This window comes from Agelaius tricolor, unplaced genomic scaffold (genome assembly GCF_023055355.1).
Source record: "Agelaius tricolor isolate 1412-34295 unplaced genomic scaffold, bAgeTri1.0.p SCAF_3, whole genome shotgun sequence".
NCBI classification, from domain to species: Eukaryota; Metazoa; Chordata; class Aves; order Passeriformes; family Icteridae; genus Agelaius; species Agelaius tricolor.
The window spans coordinates 12,594,448-12,615,806 of NW_027269263.1; the positions used below are offsets into that span (position 1 = coordinate 12,594,448).

Below are 21,359 nucleotides of genomic sequence, written 5' to 3' on the forward strand. Positions count from 1 at the left end.
AGGTAGAGGTCAGAGAAAACCCTTCTTGTTCCCCTTCCTTCCATCAGAGGCCTGGAAAATGGTAAGGAATTAATCTGAAATTTTGTGTAGTAAAATATAAATCCCCATTGCCTGCAAATTGCTGGATAAGAGCCAAAAAGGCCTAACAAGGAAACATGTTCCTTCCAGCATAATTGTATATTTGGCCTATATTTTATTAAATGAGTAACAGCTGAGCAGAAAGGCCAACAGGAGAGACTCCACCCACCCTGGGGTATGTTCAAGGCAGAGATTGGGCTGTGTGTGAGTCAGGAGCCAAAAAGGGTGATTTAGCATAAAACACTGAGGTTTAACTGTGGATTAGACTGTGTAGCAACCAGAGTGAGTGACTAATGCAGGTGCAAAGGGTTGTTGTTTTTTAATGTTTAAATTTCATTTTGAATTCCTTGAAGGTGGGAAGAGAAGGAGCAAACCCAGGCTCTGAGGTCAAGTCTAAGGGGAACTGGAGGCCTGAGGTGATAAATCATCAGCACTGCAGTGAGATTGAGGGGGAAACTAATGTAATATATGAAGCAATACAGAAAGAGGAATTTTATTACTTCAGTCAGCTCTCAAAGGATTCCACTCCAGATGGTTAAAGCAGGGTAGATCAGGAACCCCTATTGGTGGGGCCCACCATCTGACAACAGCAAAAGCAACAGAGGGTTTCTTCTGACTCCAGCAGGAGTTTCACCAGGAGAGACCTGTCTCTATAGCAGGATAAGATAGCTGGTATTAGTGAGAAATTACCCCTTGGTGAGGAAAGTTGGTCATGAGCGTGGCCATTTTGGCATTTTCCCCCATCCAGGAAATGTGTCTTGTTCTTGCAGAATATTTATGGAGAGGCTTAGGGATCAGTCTGCAGCTCCAAAGCACTGCCTGGTTCTGGATGATGGTGCCATTGGCCTATTGCTGATGGGAATCCTGGCTTTGATGAAGAGCCCACCACAGCAGCCCTGCAGAGCAGCAGCCCCAGGGATGAGTAACAGCTCCCATGGAGCAGCCTGAGTCTCTCAAACTTGTTTTTTCCCAAGTCACCAAGCAGTGGCTAGGAAGCAGTGTCCTTTATAGCCCTCAGCCAAGGCCTGAGGTAAAACAAAGGCCTGGTTCATGGAGGAATTTCTCCTGCAGGAGTGAGAACTGTTGAGCATTGGCACTGCCCGATCTCAGATCAAAGGCAGACAAACCCCAGACCCCAGCACTGATGCAGTGCCACAAACCATTGGAATGAGAAGAGATGTTTCTCTCTATGCATTTTTTTTTTTTTTAATTTGAAGTGCATGAGAAGAATTCTCATTCAGGGAAAGTTTGGCTGTACTTTGCTACAACATTAGACTTCTCTGTTGGGTGTCTTCTGCTAGAAACATTTAGATTTATTTTTGTTTGTGTTCTGTCTTACGCAGCTAAGAAAACAGTTTTGAATAGGACAAATTGTCTTGTTCCAGGGAGGAGGTCTGATCTGGAGAGTGAAAACAGCTTGCTACTTGGAGGACTGTCCACAAAAGAACAAAGCTCTGGGGACACTTCCCTGCACTGTGCCCCACTAGAGATAATGTAGAGCCAAGATATTGGCCTCGGGAAACACAGCTATGTGAGACAGTCTCTTGTTTAGTGTTTTGTTTCCTTCTTTTCCTAGGATTCATGTGCTCCAGTGCATGATACTCTGGGTGTTGTTGCTCCTTTGGATCTGATGGGCTGGGAGGCAAGGGCTTTGGGCATTCTCTGCTCCTGCTTGTAAGAAAGAGGAATCATGTTAGTTCATCTTACAGGGATGCTGGTGCACTTTCCTGACAGTCTGTAAGAGCTGGTGCTGTGGAAGAAGACTGAAGTCTTTTTTAACCAGGTGTGCATCTCTCCAGATTTGTGTTTTGCATGTCACTGGCAACATGTGAGGAAGAAATACTAATGAAAGGGCCAATGCTCCTGCACAACAACATTAATGGGAAATCAGTTCTGGATACACAGAAGTGCAAGTTCCTTGTGGCAGCTGAATGGAGAGTAATGGATGCATAGAAAAGTGAGATGATGGTGTATGATCCATGCATCCTGGAAATCAGTCAGCACTATGGTTATAAAACATCTCCATTTGTCTGCTTTGGCAGACTGATCGTAATGAAGAATTTTAAACTTGGTGTAGAATATAAATCCTGGTAGCAAGGAACTCTCAAGCCAACAGGAATTTAGCTGCTTAAAAACCTTGGTCTTGGTTTAGTCCAATTTTTAGCCAACGTGTGGATTCAATGCTTTTAAGTTCTCAATTAAAAGGTCATCCTCCTATCATCAAGCAGTCCAGACTCACCGTACCATCTGCCTGTTTTCCAGAAAAATCACCCCTGTTGGAAGGACAACTGGAAATGCCTAAATGAGATGACAGAAATTCTGTGATCTGAGCCAAAAGCAATTTTGCTGTCGAGGCAAAAAAATTTTTCATTTAGACATAAATGTTAGGAAATAGTAGTCTTTTGATAGACAGTTCACAAGATGATATTTGTGAAACTCTGTAGAAAGAGAAACCAATGGAAATTATTTTTACATTTACACCTAAGGCAATTGCATGGATTTATTACTACATCTGGGGCTGCAAGCCTGAGCCTGATTTATTAACTACTGTCCCTTTTGGTTTCTTATCCAGGGTGGCAAACCAGCTGTAGAATGCTGAAAAGAAGTTGAGCTGCATGTCTTGTCCTTTCAGCCTGTTTCTTGTATTCATTTTGGTCTATAAACAAACATCTCTCAGGTCTCCTAAATAAATTTTCTGATTGAGTTCCCAGAACAGACCACCACCAGCCTCATTAAAGCTTATTTATGTTACTTTCATGCATGAATAAAAAAGCTCCCATTCACTGCTGATTTTATTTAGTTAGATTCTGTGCCTTGTGGTAGACATTGAATTGGAGTGACATTTTTGGCACCAAAAAAGAAAAAAATAGTGAGACTGCAAGGAATAGTTTGACACTTGCATCTTTTGCAGTACCAAAAAGGAAGGGGTTAACCTGTTCTTGGCAATATGATATTGATTGAGGATGCAAAGAAAATACAGCTGTAAATATTTAGGAGGATTCCCTAGTAGCTGGGGTGATTTTTAGGGGGTAGGTCATAGAACTGGGACTCTGGAGGTGTAGTCTGTCTTCCCAGGGATGCCACCCGGTCCCTGCGTGATAGGAAGAGAAAGGTCACTCGTTGTTCTAGGTCTCAGCTCCCAGCTGAGAATGGTGCTGTCTCCCTCCTCTCCTTTTCCAGCTTGCTTGTTTATCTCACTAGCTTTTCATCAGAGTAATATCCACTCTGCCTCTGTGCTGAGCACAGTGGGTGCTGCTCTTGGCTGGGGCTTCCAGACACCACTACAAGTAACAGGCATGATTCTCTCTTTACGCTTGTCTCCACCTTCTCTGTCCATGCTCCAGTGCTTGTGAGGTAAGATTAACAGCTAAAAGAAACCCCAAACTAACAATAAAATCAGTGTAAATGAAGAACAAGGAAGGAAAGATCCAGTATATGTGATAAGTTGTGCAATAGCTTTGAGTGGTGTTTTTCTGCAGCCCTGTTGACTGATGATCTCTCTCGTGTAAAGGTACTGCATTTTGGGACAAGAGGGATCTGAGCCTGTCCTTTAAGTCAGAGGGGTGAACAAAAAGCAGCTTTGCCTCTTTCCTTTGCACTAAGCACATTGTGAATATTCTTAAGCTTTGCCACAAGGATTAACATCCCTGAATTTTAATGTGCCTGGTGCTGGAATGTAGCTGGAAAGCAGAGCAGGCAGGAATGGTCTCTCTGGGCTGTGGGCTCTGCTAGGTGACTCTTTGAAGCTCTATTCAATAGCTTTCTGTTACTCTTTACATTTCTTTCCCTTTTCCGCTTTTTTTCCTCCTCCTTCAACCACTTCTTGAACAAGTACTGATACATTTCATGTTTCTCAAATTTACTGGACTGGATTGTTTTATCTCCACACACTTTTGCATGGCAGTAGTAGTTAAATAAAAAATAATAAAGAAAAAAAAAAAAGCATGGGGACAGAAGTACAGTTTAGTGTTTATTTTGGATCATTAACCTGGTCTGTAAATTTGATTTGATCTCTCCTTTTTTTTTTGTTCCTCCCCTGCTCTCTCTGTGTAATTTCAGAGCCTGCAAAGAGACGCTGTCTTCAGTGGCTTCAGGATCCCAGCAAGAAATGGGAATCTGATGGATTGTAAATGCACCTGCTTTGTTTAAAACCCAGCCAAACAGATAAGTGCACTTTTAATTCTCTCCGAACGGTGCTTTAGACATAGCTCTGCACAGCATCTCTCTTCAGTTCCAGTTTGGTGAGGCTCTGTGTTTCACCCCTGCAAATGAATGCTGTGTGGGTCTCACTTCAGCTGAGAAATACCAGACAATATTGGTATTTCACACTAAGGTAATTAATTGGTGTCTGAGGGAACTGCAGCTGAGGGGCTGGGAGGATCCCAGGGGTCTATCCCAGCTCTTCCAGAGCCACTGTCTCCAGCAGCCCTGTGAGGTTTTGGGACTCTGAGGAGCAGCTCTGTGGGACCAGACGAGGCTGATGTGACCCATCTGAGCCTTAAAGAGTCCTATGGGACTCATTAGAGGTTTAATAACTAAACTTGGCTGGTTTGATTGAGAAGATGCTTGTGCAGGCTTGGTACAATCTCAGAGAAACCAGTTCATGCTGCTGGCAGGAAAAAGGGCTTTCTGCATGTGCTTGTCATATGTGTGCAGAGAAAGTGATAATCCTGCTTCCTCCCACCAGCTTCCAGGTGGGAAAAGAGCTGGGGATGGGGGAGAAAAGACCTTGGATACAATGAGTTTACCCAGGGCATGCAAAGAAGTATCGTGGGTGAATGGTGACAAGAATTGACCCCTCAAAGTTAGGGGAACATTTTTATCTCTCTACCAAGGGTAGAGAGATAAAAATGAAGCAATTTCTGGCTGCTTAGGTCTGGCTTCTAGAGGTGACCACTGTCTCCTTGTGGACACACCATTGCAATTACTAAATTATTCAAGAAACCCATAAAATAGGGTCTCGTGTAAAGTGTAACTTTGCAATAATATACAGCCATGGGGCTGGGGCAAATATACACCATAATGCACTTTGCTGTGTTAGAATAATGAAAAGAAAAGCACTGAAGCTGAGTGTGTGAGCATTGTTGGGGATGTGTGGCAGGAGGCTGGACAAGAGCCAAATTATCTACTCCAGTCTTGTCTTGCCTGCTCTTCCAGGGATAATTACTAGTGTAAAACATCTACCTTGCTATTAGGAAAACTACAACTAGGTTTGCTACAGCAAATTAGGCTGTAGTAACTGACCTGAATTCTTACCTACTTAAGCAGAAGGTGAGTTTCTTGGTGAAGTTGCCAATTTAGGGGTGATAGAGGGAGACAAGAGAGATGAGGAGGGAAAGTGGGAGGTTGCTGCAGTTTGTGAGAACTAAATCTGGATCAACTCATGATCCCTGAAGTTCCTTCTGTTCTAGGAAAAACTTCACTGCTGCTGTTATTACCAAGGAATTTTTTATATTAATAGAAGAAATGGCACGTCTGTTAGTAATGACTAAGCTCTGTCTTACAACTCTAAACAGTATTTATTCCTGACTCTGCAGTACTTTGAAAGCAAAAAAGCTTGACAGTATATTAAGAAACACTGATTAAATGGAGCTCTAGTGAGAAAATCCGGGCTAGTTCATTCAGCCAGGGTGGATAGCAAGTTAAAAAAGCTTAAATCCTCTCTGTGCAGCAACTAACGCAGCTTAATGTTTTTCTCATCTCAGATATTCCCAAGGTATTGATTGTTGGGTTGGCAACTTTAAATCTCTTTTCTGCCAGTGAGCTGAAATCAATGTATCCCCCTATTAGGTCCCATTAAATTAACCCCAAACTGGCCAGTTCCAATCTGGCCAATCTGACATTACTCAAAATCAAATTTGGGAATCATCCTGAGGCGTGGCTGGCATGCGACATGTAACAACACTCTGTGCTGCCTGGAAGAAGAAGCAGAAAACACTTGAAGTGTCTCTTGGGAGCTGTACTGATGAGATAGATGATACCAAGGGTGTTCTGCTCACCTGTGGTTTGGCTGGTACTTCCTGCAGCTGAGGAGAACAGATTCAACAGCTCTTGTCCAGTTACTGAAAAAAAAAAAATTTGTCCCGAAAAGAAGATCCTTGAATCCCTAACTCCTTGTCTTACAGGTGAACCCTGAGGACACTTGGGAGGCTGTAGCTCCTGAATGTGTGACCTTCCCCTGTGATTAGAAGAAAGCCATGGGGAAAGACAAGAAAGAAGAGGCCATCTTCCTGAGGAAGAAGATCACTTTGCTGCGGGCTTTCTCGCTGCTCATCGGCAGCATGGTTGGCAGTGGCATCTTCATCTCCCCCAAAGGAGTCCTGAAAAACTCCGGCAGCGTGGGCTTCTCCCTGCTCGTCTGGTTTTCCTGTGGGCTTCTCTCCATGTTTGGTGAGTGCTGAGCTTTGGCAACCCTTGCTGAAGCACCTGGGAAGTGAGGGGAGCCTGCACAGTTTTATGTTTAGAAAGTTGGGAGATGAATAAACCCAAAATTTCTGGTTCCTGCTGCAACGCAGGCTTAAGAAGTCGGGGGATGGTCACTAGGAGTTTTTAGTTCAAATTATTTCCATGGGGTAATGGACAAAGTTCCAGCACTTATGGTCTGTGAACATCAATTCAGGTACAAGTCCAGGGCAGGAGGGGTCAGTGACTGCGAGTGGAGACAGCATGGTCTCATCCAGGAGAGCTGGGAGAGAATGAGGGGACTCCTTCTGTAAGGCAGAGAGGAGATGGAGGCACCTAAAAGGGAACCTGAGGGCTGTGCTGTGCTCTTCACAGGCACTGTGAAGAGAGCAGGAAGGGAGAGTCCCAATATGCCCCATGGGACCCCCTTTCTGTCAGAGAGAATGGCTGGAGCAGAATGCCTGGGATGCACCAACCCAGGGTGGGCGTTGGGTGTCTGTAAGAAATGGTGTGGGGATGTCTGCTGCTGCCCCACTTTCTGTGTGTTACTATTGGCTTGATTTCTGTCATTTACTACCAGTCTTTTCTCACAGAGGTTGTCTTTTTGATGATAGTTTCATTCTAGTTCTTTTGAAATAATGTAGCTCTTCTAAGTTACAGTGGATAAAACACATGGCTTTTAGTTTCTTTCATTAACTGTAAAAATCATCATCTCAGAAACTCTCTAAAGGTGCTATTAGGACAACTGCAAGTTCTCCCAGCCCAGGAGAGAAATCTGATGCTTGTTATAGTGGGTGACTTTAACATTCTTCTTCTGTTGTAGCTTACTAAAAAAAATAATCCACCCAACAACAACAACAACAAAAAAAAAAAAACCAAAAAAACAAAAAACAAGAAAGGAGAAATACTCCATGTGAAAAAAAAAAAAAAAAAGCAAAGTGAGTGTCACTCACTTTGACACTCTGGCACGTACATGCAAGTTTAGAAATTGAGACATTTGATTGTTAATAGGGCAACAAGTTGTTCCTGCTCTTAGCATATGTGTACCAGTATTTCACATTGCAACTGTGAGTGGCTGTTTGGTGAGTTATACACTTCTGCTTAAAGAAAAGCTGACAGTATAATGTGGGCATGGTGTTTCTTTTAACCAAGCAGAGCAGTAAATGAGAACGTGTGTGTGTAATGTATGTGTAATCACATAGCCAAGCTCTGTACTTGTAAAGGTTTTCTCTGTACAGCATCCTTTGATACCCTCTCCTGGAAGGGCCTTGGGAGCCTCTTTACCAAGTGATTGCATTTTGTTGCTGGATTTGTCAGTTTGTTCTTCTCTTTTATCAGCTTGATGACCTCCTCTGATCATTTCTCTGACACTTTTTTGGAGTATATTTAAAAGACCTGCTTTCTTTTGTGCTTTTTTTTCTTTCAAGTGGGGTATATATACAAGTCCCATTCCATGAGTTCAGCAACATACTTATAATGCATGAATGCTTGAATGCTTAAATACTTGAAGCATTTAAAGGGACCCACTGGAATAAACTAGATGAGCTCTCTGCCTATATTTGATGCTTTGAACAGGAGCTCTGCATGAATTTTCCAACAGGGAGGCAGGAAACATTGAGGTTGTCACCATCCTGCGTGACCTGAATATGGCACAATTGCCATGGGACTTGGAGGCATGGCCATGTCACCACTGGCTTCAAAGGAGGGAAGGGATTTATGTGAAGAGGCAAGATAAGGACACAAGAATGTGGCCTGGGATCAAAAAACATGATTTAAATGACCACTTCAGCCAGGGCTTGTGGCTGAGCTGCTGTAGTTGCTTTGTAAGCACCATTTCATCAGTCTAACAGTGAGGAGAAGCAAGAATCCAGGGTATCTTTCAAAGGAAACCCATTGTAGCTCTGTGCAGCATTTCTATCACACACTCTTCTTCAGAGCTTCCATGGAAATGCAACATTAACCACAAAATAGAGAATTTCTTTCCACCTGACAGGTAAGTCAATTACTTCAAAACTTATTTCAAACCACAGTAGTGCACAAACATAGAGAAAAGTGGTTCTGTTAAACCTCTTTTTCTTCCTCCCATTCACTACTTATTTTAAATGGATTTGTTCAATCCCTGAAAAATCACACAGAAAAGGGAAAATCCCTGGGATTATTTACTTGGTGCATTTCTACCTGAACTTTTCCAGGTGCCTTGTGTTATGCAGAGCTTGGAACAAGAATCACCAAGTCTGGAGGACATTATATCTACATTTTGGAGACACTAGGGCCTCTGCCAAGCTTCTTATTCCTGTGGGCAGAGTTTTTTGCTATCAGGTAAGAGATTTTATTTGCTTGCCTCTTCCTGGATGCAGTGATAATTTAAAATACCAAAAGTTATGGTGCTGGGTAACAGTCCAGGCAGTTTGTAAAGGAAAGAGTTGAATGATTTTTAAAGATTTTTCAGTGATAAAAGGAAGAAGACACAATGTGGAAATAGTTACAAATGTTGAATGTGTTCTGTACTTGAAGAATATCTCTTTTCTCTCCTGGCAGCTCCTATCCCCCAAGAGCTGTGGTATATTTCAGAGACTGACAATAGATGCCAGGTTTATTTCAGATCTTCTGTTTTCAGTATGAAACTTTTTTTGTTTTCTTCAGATTCAGAAAGTGGAGACAACTTCCTGGCTTACCCCCAAGTTAAATAATTTATAAAATTGTGAACTACTTCTTTTTTTAACATTAAAAAGGAAGTCCTCACCTCTCAATAACCTGTATCCTTCATGTAATCTTAGATGAGGCAGAACACATGAACTACACTTGCATTGCTCAGTATGATTAATCTCAACTTTTGCTTTCAAGTTGGAAATTAATTTTGCAGCATGAGGTTTTTAACCCATGAGAAAAACCTATGAGAAAAACTCGATGGGAATTCACCATCTGCATGGGTGAGAGGATTAAGCCAGGAGGGGAAACTTGCTCCCCTTCCTAAGTTTTGTGCAGTTTTACCTCATGCCATTTTCCAACCATGCTCAGAGCAGTTTGTGCTTTGTTCCCCCCACACTCCCCTCTCCAGGCCTGCCAACAGTGCTGTGGTTTCCCTGGCATTTGGGCGCTACATGCTGGAGCCGTTCTTCGCCCCCTGTGCTGCCCCTGTCCCTGCAGTGAAGCTCGTGTCTCTCCTGGGCTACTGTAAGTACCAACATTTATGGGATTGTCCATCCTGGCCTCTCTACCCTAGACTAGGAGCACTCAGGGGTGTTATTTCCTGGACAGCTGTGGGATAAGGGTCCTGTCTTACCTCCTCAGCTAACTAAAATGTTCCGATTCAAGGTGATGGTGTTGGGCCACTATATTCTCTAGGAAGTGGAATGGGCCTCCCTGTTGACCAGCTGGAGCCCTAGGGTAGGGGGATTTTGCCAGGTGTGGGAGAAGAAACTCTCCATGTGTAATTGTGCAAAAGCCACAGGAGTTGTGGGTATAAGGCTTGAGGTTTTGGACTCCTCTCCTGGTGCATCCAGCTCGTGAAGCTGTCTTGCCTGATCCAGACTGGTGTGGACTGGCACAGGGTGTGCTGTGAAGTGAGCTGCTGAGATGTCCCACACCTTTCCCCCAGGCAGGTGTGGATCACCCAGCAGCAACCAGGGTCCTGCTCCCTTTTAGGAGTGTAAGTCAGCTCCCTCTTTAAACACTGTATGCTGGACCAATGTTTCCTGACGTCTCTCATCCCAGGCATCCTCTCTAAGGCATAAAGATGCAACCTTCCCCCAGCATCCCTAGGGCAGGGAGAGGTGCTGTATTTTTTCCCGTGTGTGTTGAGCCCAGGCTGCAGCTGTAGCAGTGGTGTTTCCTCTCCAGACACGGTCCTGACCCTCAATTCCTGGAGCGTCACCTGGAGCGCACGGCTGCAGACGGCTCTCTCCGTCATCAAACTCCTGGCCCTTGCACTCATCATCGTGCCAGGGATGATGCTGCTGGCCCAGGGTAGGTGTTGCTGCTCCCATGGCTGAGGAGGGTGCTTGATGTGCCCCCTGCCATGGCTTTTATCAGTGCCAAGTGACAAGTGTGGTGCTCACTCAGCCGGCAGGAGCTTTCTCTGTCCATGTGCCAGATGAGAATTAGCTGGGAGCTGAGACCGGCACAGCTGGCACAAGCTGCATCATTGCACTGGGCTGATGCACCTGGCTGGGGGGTGCTTTGTCCAAAATTTAGTGGGTCTTAGTGCCAGAGGATATGTGAGCCTACCCAGGTCACCCTAACCTTCCTCTGGGGTTAGACTTGCCTATTTCCAGAATAGCTCAAAATCTTTTTCCAAAGCAGCACATATTAAATGGACATTTGGGATATGTGACAGCATCCCCTGTGCCGATCACAGCTGTATAATGAGTTAGCAGCCCTCAGCTGGGCCCTGGTAATGGCATCTCTAACCCTTCTGTGGCACAAGCTAATGTTTTTTACCTCCAGATTGAGATGGGTGGTAATTCAGTGAATTCACGAGGAACTTGGTACAGGATTTCATGCCCGTATGCAGAGTGGGGGAGAAAAACCCTACCAGTAGGATCTTCTGTGAACCATACAAGAGTACTGGCTTTAATCCAAGCCTCAGTTTATAGAAAAGCCCAAGGCATTCCCACTCAAGGGATGAAGCCTGCTCCCTCTTCATGCTATTACCTTCTTCTGCAGAGAAAACACCACAGGCAATGGGCTCTGTGTTCATGTTTCTTTCTGATGTCTTTGAACATGCAAAGCTCCTTTGAACATGCAAAGCTCCCCTTGGGCTGGCTTCTGAACTAAAGGACTGCCCTGCAGCTAGGAATCCCCAGCCATTATTGTTAGGAATGCCTTCAAATGACAATCTGGAGCCCTGGCACCCATCCTCTGGTGGGGAGGATAAATGCAGGTGACATCTGGAGGGAGAATTCACCAAGAGACTCCAGTATGACAGGTTGTATTTAATGTGACTCACGGGGGACTGTAAATTGCTCATTAATGCATTGCAGGCAATAAATCCTTTTCATGCACCATCACTTACCAGCCATCATTTTGGAACATAAAAAAGTACCCCAATAGACCCACTCCTATATTTTGGGTTAGTTTTCTTCAAACCTATTTTCAAATTGACTTCCCTTTTTTTTTTTTTGTGCTTAAAAACCAGTTTTGCACTTTTAAATATTTTTGCCTTATTCCTATGCCTTGTGCTGCTTTTTTTTGATTGCAGTTCTGTCCTTTCCTTTGCCATTACCTTCTCTTTGGCTCAGGCTTATGTTAGAGACTTGCTGGGCCAGCATTTCAAACCCATGTGCCCAAATCTCATCACTGAACTCCTTGCAGAAGCACCTCCACAGAAGTGGTCTGACTTTCTCCATGAGCTCCATGCCATGTCACACCTCGCCTGGTAAAGCCCAACTAGGAAAGCTTCTCACCACTTAAAGAGAGTTTGTTATGAAAATTGAATATAGATGTGGTACCAAACCTTGGGTTACCTGGATTTGAAAATGTTGGGAATGCAATTCTTTTTGACTGTGTTTGAATGAGAGGCCATTCAGAACTGCTCTCTTCCCTAAATCCTTTTGTGTTGATTTAGAGAAAATCTTGACTTTGATTTTTTTTTGTTAAGTTTTGCTTTGTTGTTTCAAGCAGAGAACTTGAAGGAAAATTAGGGGAGTTGGTAAATATCTGAGACACCTTTACTTTGGACATGTTATCTGCTTTGCACTCTGTCCTTTCCTGTGGGTGAGTGGTGGCGGGTCAGACTGGCAGGTGTTGCTCCCATCCCCTCCTCCAGCCTGGTTCCCATGCTCTGGCCAGCACAGGGCTGGGGTCAGTGCTCCAGCAGCAGGAACAGGAGGGAGCACAGTGAGAGCTGAGTTAGCTGCCTCGCTGGCTGCACCACATCAAAGGGGAGTGTGTCTCCAGCTGCTGAGGGGGCTGGGGACTGAACATGGGGGTCAATCCAACAACTTAATTTTGGGCCTGAAGGAAAGAAAGGACAACATGGATCTGCTCATCTCCATGATCTCCTGTTCCCACATCAGGGTCTGTTGGAAACAGCTAGCTATTGTTGTTGCCCCTCCTGAAATGCCTACCCTAGCGGGACAAGGGATAGATTTTTTTTGTTTTTTAATGTCACTGTAGGAAAGTAAACATATCAGCAACAACACTGAAGTTAAAGCAATGAAATGAATTTGAATACCCTTCTCCAAGGAAATCACAAACACTCTTCCCAGGTCTGGGCAAGAGGTACAAGGGATATTATCCAACAGGGAAGGAAGCCTGTCTCTGCGTTTTCCTGCTCTGTCTCCATTGTTTATCTCCTCTGCAGGCCACACCGAGAACTTCCAGGATGCTTTTGACAGGCAGTCGCTGGTTCTGGATAAGCTCCCCCTGGCTTTCTATGCAGGCATGTTCGCATACTCCGGCTGGTAGGTGCGATGGGAGGGCACGTCCCGGGCAGCACGCAGGTGCCCTCAGCGTGACTCAGACTCTCACCCTGTCTCTTCCCATCGTGCAGGTTTCAGACCGGCTTTGTGCGCGAAGAGTTGGTCAAACCTGAACGGTAAGGCTGGGAGGAAGCTGTCCTGGGTTACCAGCCTCGGGGCTCCCACACCTTTCCCAAGGGCAGTGCAGGAGGAATAAGTTTGTGGGTTCACCTGACTGCAATCAATTGTACCACCAGATAAAATCTGCAGTAATACTGTGCATAACAAGGGATAGCAGCTTGTTCTTTGAGTGTGTTCCCCTTCCTTGCAGAAATATCCCCCTGGCTGTCATCGTGTCTGTGATCACAGTAATTGTGGGATACATGCTCACCAACGTCTCCTATTACACAGTCCTGGGAACAGAAGATGTTCTGGCTTCTCCTGCTGTGGCTGTGGTGAGTTGTTATTGCTATTGTTATCTCCTCAGTGTGGCCAGCTTGTGCTGTGGTCATGGCAAGCATTTCAGAGATGATTTTCCTATAAAATGCTTTATTGCTTTGTAATTTCTCTGGAATACTGGGCAACAGTAAATTCTTCTTGTTGTGGTGCCTAAAAGATAATGAAAAGTAACCTGCAGATGACAGTAGAAAAGGTGAAATTTATGACTTCTATATTACTTCTTCAATGGAAGAAGTTTCCTTTTTTTGACCCTGATGCCATCTAGAGATCACCACATATTCCCTAAAGTCATGTTTGCTCTTTCTCCAGAGCTTTGTGCAGCGAGCCTTCAAAAGCCTGATCTCCGTGGTCCCTGTCCTTGTCGCACTGTCCTGCTTTGGAACCATGAATGGAGGAATCTTCACGTTTTCAAGGTCACATCCCTAAGGGTCTATCATGCTTTTGGCTCACTGAATCAGAGGGAAGCATCACCAACCTATGCAACTACCCATCCACACAGTGGCATTTTAGCCACTCTTGTGAGAAAAATAAGGCTTTTGACTCCCAGGTTGTCAGCTACAGGATGGTCCCTTTTGGCTAAGAGACTACCTTTTCTATTTCTTACCAGGTCCAGACCTTGGTACCCAGCACTGGTCACAAACAAAGATTTTTATCTTCTCCCCTACTCTTCAGTTTAAATCCCCAGTTTTAAAGTGAAATGTCAGTGTTTCTGGTGAACTAAAGGCTTTGTTGATGTTGGCAGCTGCTCAGTGAGACTGAGTCTTCTTCCACTCGGTTCACCCAGCTGTGCTGCTGGGGGGCATAGGGTCCCTCTGTTGGGAGGCTCTCTAGGCAAACTCTCCCTTGAGAACTTTGCTTTGAAGTCAGTGAAATGTCATTGGGATGGGCTATTCCTAAAGCAATAGTCAAGGTTCAAGGAGTCTTGTTATAGCAGTAAGAAAAGCTTTGTCCCATGGAAAAATAAACTTGCCAGCATCACCGTCTGCCACACTCTGTGTCCTTATTGGAGCCTTGAAATTGGAGAGGAGGGCAGGCCTTATGAGCAACATACTTAGGTTGTGCTGGTCCTGTGGAGCTGAGCAAACTCTCTGCAGTGGGTTTTGCTTCACAGCTTTGATTGCAAAGGGAAAAATCAGTTGATCTGAAAGGAATGTCTCATAGCCTGAAAGTGAATGAATTATCTGATCCACTACTCTGAAGTCCCAGATTAAATACAGGTGTGGACGATCCTTCCCATTAGCTGCTCCAGATAGTGGTTTTCTTTGTGGATGAGAAATCTCTGGACAACACAGAGGTTCTCAGTGTCCCCTACTGACCTTCTCTCCCCCATCCTGGCATCATTAACATAATCACTGCAGAAAGCCCATATAAACACTGCTAGGGCCTCCCTGGCTGCCTGCCAGCCACACCCCTGCAAAGCCACAGAGACAGCAATAAAACCAGTTGTACACTTGTGCCCCAGCTGCTTGGGGCCCTGCTTCAGCCCAGCTGATGCTCTGGCATGGTTTGTTTGAGGATATTAAATTTCTAAAATTGGATGTGATTGTCTTCTCCCTAATTGCTCTCTCACGAGTCAAAGGAGGGATGCAAACAAGGAACTCTCTGCTCTCATTTTGTAGCTGTTCTTGTGTGTAGCTGGTCTCTTGGCAGTATGACAAACTGTATTTTCCAACATCTGACCAGAGGATTGGAAATCATCTGTCATTTGAGGAGATTGCACTTTATTTTTTCTATATATGTACATATACGAATATAGGCTTCAAAGCTGACAATCCCCTTTCATAAACTCACCAGTTTCTCTTATAAAGAATTGAAGTTTGTGACCCCCTCCACTTCCTTTTCACTGGAAAGATTAATTCCTTTTTTGATGGCAAGAGACTTTCTTACTCCTGTTTCCAGTCTTGAGTTCATTCTTGGTCACTTTAGACTTGCCCCAAGGTCTCTGCAGATGAGCACCCAAGGAGACACTGCCAGTGGTTCTGATGGAGGGCTCTGAACTGCACTGAACTGGTCTTGGCAGAGCTGTGGGAACTCAGCCTTGGTTTTCTTCCCAATGCCCCCAAAGTGGAGCTCTGAGCAACTTGGTCTAGTGGAAGCTGTCCCTGTCCATGGCAGGGGGGGGAGGTTCCAACCCAACCCAAACCTTCTCTGAAAGTGCAGCTAGAGGCAAAACTGTGGCCTTGAATAGCAGCAGACTTGTGCTGGGGAAGGGAGCAGATGCCTTGATGCCTCAGGTCAGTCCAATGACTCATCTCATTTCTAATGGGGATGTAGAATGTTAATGTACAGGGATCCCTGTCTTTTCCTAGGACTCTGTTTGTGGCTTCCAGGGAAGGGCAGTGGCCTCCTCTCTTCTCCATGATCCACATTCGAAGGCATACCCCCCTTCCTGCTGTCATGTTAATGGTAAGGAGATCTGGCTATGCGTGACACGCTCTGTTCTTTTGGTCTCTTGGCTTTCTTGCAAGGACTGGATAAACTGAGGAGTTTTAGAGGGTGTTGGGACATTAAATTTCTCCCTGAAAAATAAAGAAGGCAGGATACAGGAAATGGCTGCAAAGTATTAAATCCCCTTGAGCCAGCAGTGGTATCCAAATGTACAACCTTGAAGTCTCTGCCTTATAACATTACACACCTTTTTAAAAAGTACAGTCCCTACCATCTGCCACAGGTGCTGCTTGATATTGCCCTATGAAAATAGCTCTGCCAGGCTTTGGCTATCTGGAAATTTAAAATTCCCAGGTGTGGTGGAAATGCAGGGAATGAGCATTTGTAGACATGGTCTGGTCTTGTGTTTTGGTTTCTTCAGGGTTTTTTTTTTGTGGCAATGGTGTAGCTCCATCCCAGCTGTACTGTAGTGCCTGTTGCAGCTTGGCTGAGCTGCTAAAACCTTAGCAGATGTCATTGTAGATAGCCTGTGTACCAGCAGTACAGGCTTTTGGATCATGCATGTTTTAATTGCCCTGGCTTGGACATGAAGCATCGAAGATGCTGCTGGTCTTGGAATGATCACTCTTTTCTGCAGCACTACAGATGAATGCATTTAATCTTTTGCCTTCAGTCTGTGACACTATTTTGTAAAACTCTCTGACCTCCAAAATGCTGGGGCTGTGAAGTAGCTGCAGGGGGGTTGGAGGAGGTGATCCATGGCTGTAATGACTGTATTTCATGTCCAAAACACTCAGTTCCCTTTGGTCACTGCCATGGTGTGCATTGGAGACATCTACCACCTACTGAACTTCTTCAGCTTTTCCCGATGGCTCTTCATAGGATTGGCCACCCTGGGGCTCATCGTCCATCGCTGCCGTCACCCGGAGCTGCACAGCCCCTTCCAGGTAACGCACAGCACGAACCTGGCAGCCAGGAACCTGCAGCCCTGCCATCCCTCTCCTTGATTTGCTTATAATTACAGCATCACATGGCCATGGTTGCCTTTAGGCTCCAAGGGGTTTCAGTCTCTGATGCTTGGTAATGTCTGTGGGGAGCTCCTGAAAGTGGTTGGTGTGCCCAAACAGCCAGATGTGATAAATCCTATAAAGCCAGTTCTACATGGGCTCACCAGATGCATCTGTCAGAATACTGCTTGCTACAAGGGACAAAGTTTCAGGCTAGGAACTGGGAGAAGTACAGAGAGAAGTTCTCTGGCTCATCTCTTGTGGCCTACAAGAAGGGATTCTTGCCTGGATGTTATTTCAGCGGCAGGTAAGTCTCAGCTCTAGCTGAGAAGCAGGAAGGTGTCAGGCTTGGGGGGAAGGGAGCATGGGCGGAGGGGTCCTGGGAGCAAACCTGACTTGGGAGGAATCATCTGCTGGTGTAGAAATATTGTCTCATGTAAAGCAGTGGGTCCCTCCTGTGGCCTTTCTCACTCCGCTGGGTGCTGGGATCCCCCCTCATGTCAGCAGGGGATGCTGGAGCAGCTTTCCTGTGCTTGGGCGCCTTTCCCACTGCCGGATAATGTGCAGAAGGCATTGGGTTGGGGCGGTGCTTGAGGCGGGTGCAGTTTGCTCCTGATCTGGCCGCTCCTGTGTGGTACCCACTGGCAGCAGCTCCCGGGAACAGAGAGGACCTCCGGGGCTGTGGGCACTGGGCAGTGAGGAGCTCGGGGGACAGAAACACCTCCTGCAGCTCGCAGGGGTCCTCTCTGAGCTGGGTGCATCCTCCTGCAAAGTCTGGGGTCATTTGTCTTGGTCTTTGCATTCAGCAGAGACTTTGAGGCTTCCCAGTTTGTTGGTTGTCTGCACTTGCATACTCCCCCAGAACCAAACGGAATAAGTTTAGTTTAGTTTTTCTTTCAAACCAATCTTCTGAGGGGAGATTTATTAGTGGCTGGCACTGCTGACGGTTTCAGATGCTGAGATTTTGCCCTGGTTTTCAGACTTCTAGCGGCTCCTAAATGCTGATTAAACGAGGGAGGGAAACACTGGCCCTCCGGTCAGCTCGGCTGGTTTCCCCCGCCTTTTCCCTGGTTTCCATCAGCTCTGTGCAAGGGCTGCGCGCAGGTGGCGCGGGCCCGTGCTGCGCTCTAGTGGCCGCCCGCGGGCTGTCGCCTGCCGCTGCCCGGGGGACAGCAAAGCGTGGCACGCCTGTGACAGCGCTGGTACTCGCTCTCTCTGTAGCATTCTGAGTTAAAAACGGTGGGAAAACACCCGAAAGAGGAGGGAGCAGTCCGCTCGCACACCTCTCAAGCAGATGTGCAGCGTGAGTGTGTGCATGTAGGAGCGGCTGGCAGAGGATGCTCTGGCTGGAAAGACAAGAGTACCTAAGTTTGATGGCTGGATGGCTGCCATACCTAGAGCAACTGTTCTCTTCCAACTTGGCATGTTGAGTATCCAAAATACAATCTTTATTACTGGTAAAGATTGTCACCTTATATGAGAGCAGCTCCTTCATTCCACCAGCCATGGCAAGGAGTTGCTTGGCAGAGTTTGGATCCAGAGACAGAAGGAGTGTTTCACAGTTTTATTATTTATTGCAGTCTTCCTATTTGCTCTCCAAATAACCCAGATGAATTGGCTCATCCAATAGGGTACGGCTGAAGTGCTGAGTGCTGCTTTTATTTTCACCATGGTGTCACTGAAGCTGAAATTCTTGGTGCAGATACTACAGACATAGGGATAGGCAGTCTGGTTTGTCTTGGTTTAATCAGTATAAATCTCAGGCAAACCAGAGGCAGTCAACATGAGTCATGGGTTTATAAGCAAAGATCAGTTTGATTCAAAGTGTCACTTCTTTCTTGGCTTCAGATATTCCCTCAGTGGTTGTCTTAGGGGGCACGTAGGTATGTGTGTGCCTGGGCATGCACAGGTGCAGGACATTCACAGAGCCGTGGGCTGTAGGCAGCTTCTCCCCCTGCTTGGCTTCCAGTTGCAAGTGAGGTTTCGATTTTGGTGCACATGAATATAGGAGGCATGCACCTCACAGGGCACACTGGGCTCTGAAGCTGATGCAGTTGTTTGCAGTCTGACAGTACAGAAGCATTCTGCAGGACAGGATATGATGAATCTAATTTTCTTTAGGTGGAGAAATGGATAGAGCGTGTGCTGGCATGAACAGAGTCTGATCGGCTACAGCCACCAGGTTTCCCTGATAGTCTCCTGTGCTCTTTTCCTCAGGTTCCCTTGTTTGTTCCTGTCTCTTTTACCATCATCTGCCTCTTCACAGTGGCAATGTCTTTCTACTCAGACCCTGTGAACATCAGCATTGGATGCACCATAGTTCTGAGTGGTTTTCCAGTCTACTACCTCATCATTCACAGGCAGATGTCAGATCGCTGCCGCAACCTGTTTTGTAAGTATGCATTTCACTTTCAGTATTGTGGACCTAAACGTGCCCAAGGGTCAGGGTGCTGGTTTGTTGCCAGGGCTCACCTCTGATGCAAATTGCTCCTTGACCAACAGACCTCATGAAACCTAAATCATGACTGCTGGCATCACTCTGGTGTCTTTCCCAAGGCACAGCCTCCACAGGCAAATTTGTTTTAACAAAGACAAGGCTGAGGTCTACCAACAGGGGGGACAGAGAGGGTCGGTTTCCCACCCCAGCCCTAGTACCTACTAAACTTTATCATGTCTGTGGGATCACCAGCTCTGGGTGAAATTTGTCTGACATGGAGCAGAAAGACAAAAAGTTAGGATGGAGGGGCTACAGGTAGATGCTGTAACCCCATGCACAAACTTGCTTGCTGAAAGGTTGGGGAGAGGACTGCTAGGAGAAGAGTACTGCCAGAGGTCTGTGTGCTTGGTGAAGAGGCCAGGATGGTTTGGATACAAATGTAGCCATGGAAATGAAGTACATCTCCACTCCAGGCAGTGTGTAGTACAGATTTCCTTTGGATGTAGGCATGGTGGCAGAAGGGTTTTTTCACAAATGAGAGCCCGGGTTTGAGTTTAAATTGTTGTTTCTGTTCCAAGTCTTATTTTCTTTTGATTTGATGTTGGATGGAGGTGCATCACTAACCACTCAATAGAAGACAACATGTAGCAAGAAAAGAAACAGATACAGTGATCTGCCAACATAAAGTGCTCCAGCCATCAGTGCTGATGCTCTGATTTTCAGCCATGTCTCAGGATTGCCTCTGGACTAAGCTTCCTTCCTTTTTTTCCCACCTTTTCAGATTATCTTACACACAAACTACAGTTACTGCTGGAAGTTGTCCAACAAGAAATCAAGACTTACTGAGAAAACCATCAAAACCCACAGAAGACAATAAAAATCTACTTACACCATTTTTGACACCTTTGATCCTACCAAAAGCAGTCCATGCTTTTATTCTTTTCAGTCAGTGCAACTGAGGATGACTGAGCCAAAACCTTGTTGCAAGTATTCCTAAGCTTGCCAACTGGGATCTGTTCCTGCCCTTTTATTTTTTTCAGAAGAGCAAACTAGTTCTCTGAAATGAGCTTGCTTTGCCTGCAGAGTGTCTTTGAAACCAAGATCCTAATTTTGCAGCCTAGCCCAATCCTGAGAAAAATTGTGTGTGTGTGTGTGTGTGTGTGTGTACAGAGACAGTATTTTGTTTTCCTGGCTTGGCAAACAGAGGAAGTGGGCATGTTGCAAAACTTAGAATCCAATACATGGAAGCCAAATGCAAGTTTCAAACAGAACCACTACAGCAGTCTTGTGGGGAGAGCTAATGAGAGATAAGGCAGATGAACTGGAAAGGGGAATACAGGGGGACAAAATTTTGTCCACCAGAAACTGCAGACTGAGATTATGAGAAGATATTTGAAATTCAAGTACTAACAAAGTAAAGTCAGAATGTTTTGCTTTGATTTTTGTATAAGCAGAATGAGTTTTTTAGCCTTGAAATAATCTTTCAACCTGTAATTTCAGAAAAGTAAAATTCAATTTTTAAATTTGCAAATGCATTTTTAAAACCATCAGTTTAATGTCAACTAGAATATGGCAGGAGAGAACCTGGTCCCTCCCCCAGCTTCCCAGACCCACTCCTTACCAGTGAAGTTGAAAACTCAGAATTTGGCTTAGCTCCAGCGAAATACAATTCCTCCTTTAATTGGACAGGACCACTGATGAGACTTGGGCAGATTCCTGAACAAATGCATCTTCTGGTGCTGTAAGAAGACATGAGTGACTTCACATCCAAGCTTTAACTTGCGCATGACTTGCTGATTTAATCCATAAATGCTCATTTGAACTAATGGCATAAGAAAGGTTTCCATTATTGGATTACTTTGGTTTACATTATTACATTATTAATGTGGCAATGTTATGTCCAGATAATAGAGCAATTACCTATTTACAATCACGTAATTGTTAATTGGTTCCTAAAAGATGGGAAGTAGCATGCTGAGGCTCCTCTAATGACTGCTGGAAAGAGGAAGATCAGAATGTGGAACATTTTTAAATCCTTTGTATCTAACATTCATGTACTTAGAATAAAAACAAAGTACCATTTATAAATCCAATGTAACCTACTAAAACATGTAAAATTTTGGAACTAAAGTTGCGTTGTTTTCAAAACAATTGAGAATTATTATTCTTGTAGTGATTGCTTCCTGT

At 45.1% G+C, this 21,359-nt stretch overlaps 1 protein-coding gene across 6 annotated transcripts; it reads left to right on the forward strand.

Moving 5' to 3' along the window:
* The first annotated feature begins 2,897 nt into the window (after positions 1-2,897).
* On the forward strand, positions 2,898-21,323 carry LOC139587855 (cystine/glutamate transporter-like). Of its 6 annotated transcripts, none has more exons than XM_071422504.1 (14): positions 3,202-3,432; positions 4,138-4,411; positions 6,204-6,468; positions 8,673-8,799; positions 9,539-9,654; positions 10,321-10,446; positions 12,785-12,884; positions 12,974-13,018; positions 13,213-13,336; positions 13,650-13,753; positions 15,650-15,746; positions 16,526-16,675; positions 18,953-19,127; positions 19,954-21,323. In XM_071422504.1, the coding sequence occupies exons 3-14, from the start codon at positions 6,276-6,278 to the stop codon at positions 20,016-20,018; spliced, it is 1,422 nt and encodes a 473-aa protein (XP_071278605.1). In that variant the 5' UTR covers positions 3,202-3,432; positions 4,138-4,411; positions 6,204-6,275; the 3' UTR covers positions 20,019-21,323. The 6 variants fall into 6 exon arrangements, 5 of the variants coding, with proteins under 5 accessions (XP_071278605.1, XP_071278607.1, XP_071278603.1 ...); XM_071422506.1 differs by having other exon boundaries at positions 4,138-4,242; positions 6,202-6,468; XR_011678521.1 differs by having other exon boundaries at positions 2,898-3,432; positions 4,138-6,468; positions 16,611-16,675.
* Positions 21,324-21,359: the final 36 nt, after the last annotated feature.

What these genes read in the sequence shown, in the direction of transcription:
- LOC139587855 (XM_071422502.1), top strand. Translation starts at nt 6,276, where the DNA reads ATGGGGAAAGACAAGAAAGAAGAGGCCATCTTCCTGAGGAAGAAGATC. An exon ending in GAGTTGGTCAAACCTGAACG is followed by an intron (nt 13,019 to 13,212) that starts GTAAGGCTGGGA and finishes CCTTCCTTGCAG; the next exon opens with AAATATCCCCCTGGCTGTCA. An exon ending in TCGCTGCCGCAACCTGTTTT is followed by an intron (nt 19,128 to 19,953) that starts GTAAGTATGCAT and finishes CCACCTTTTCAG; the next exon opens with ATTATCTTACACACAAACTA.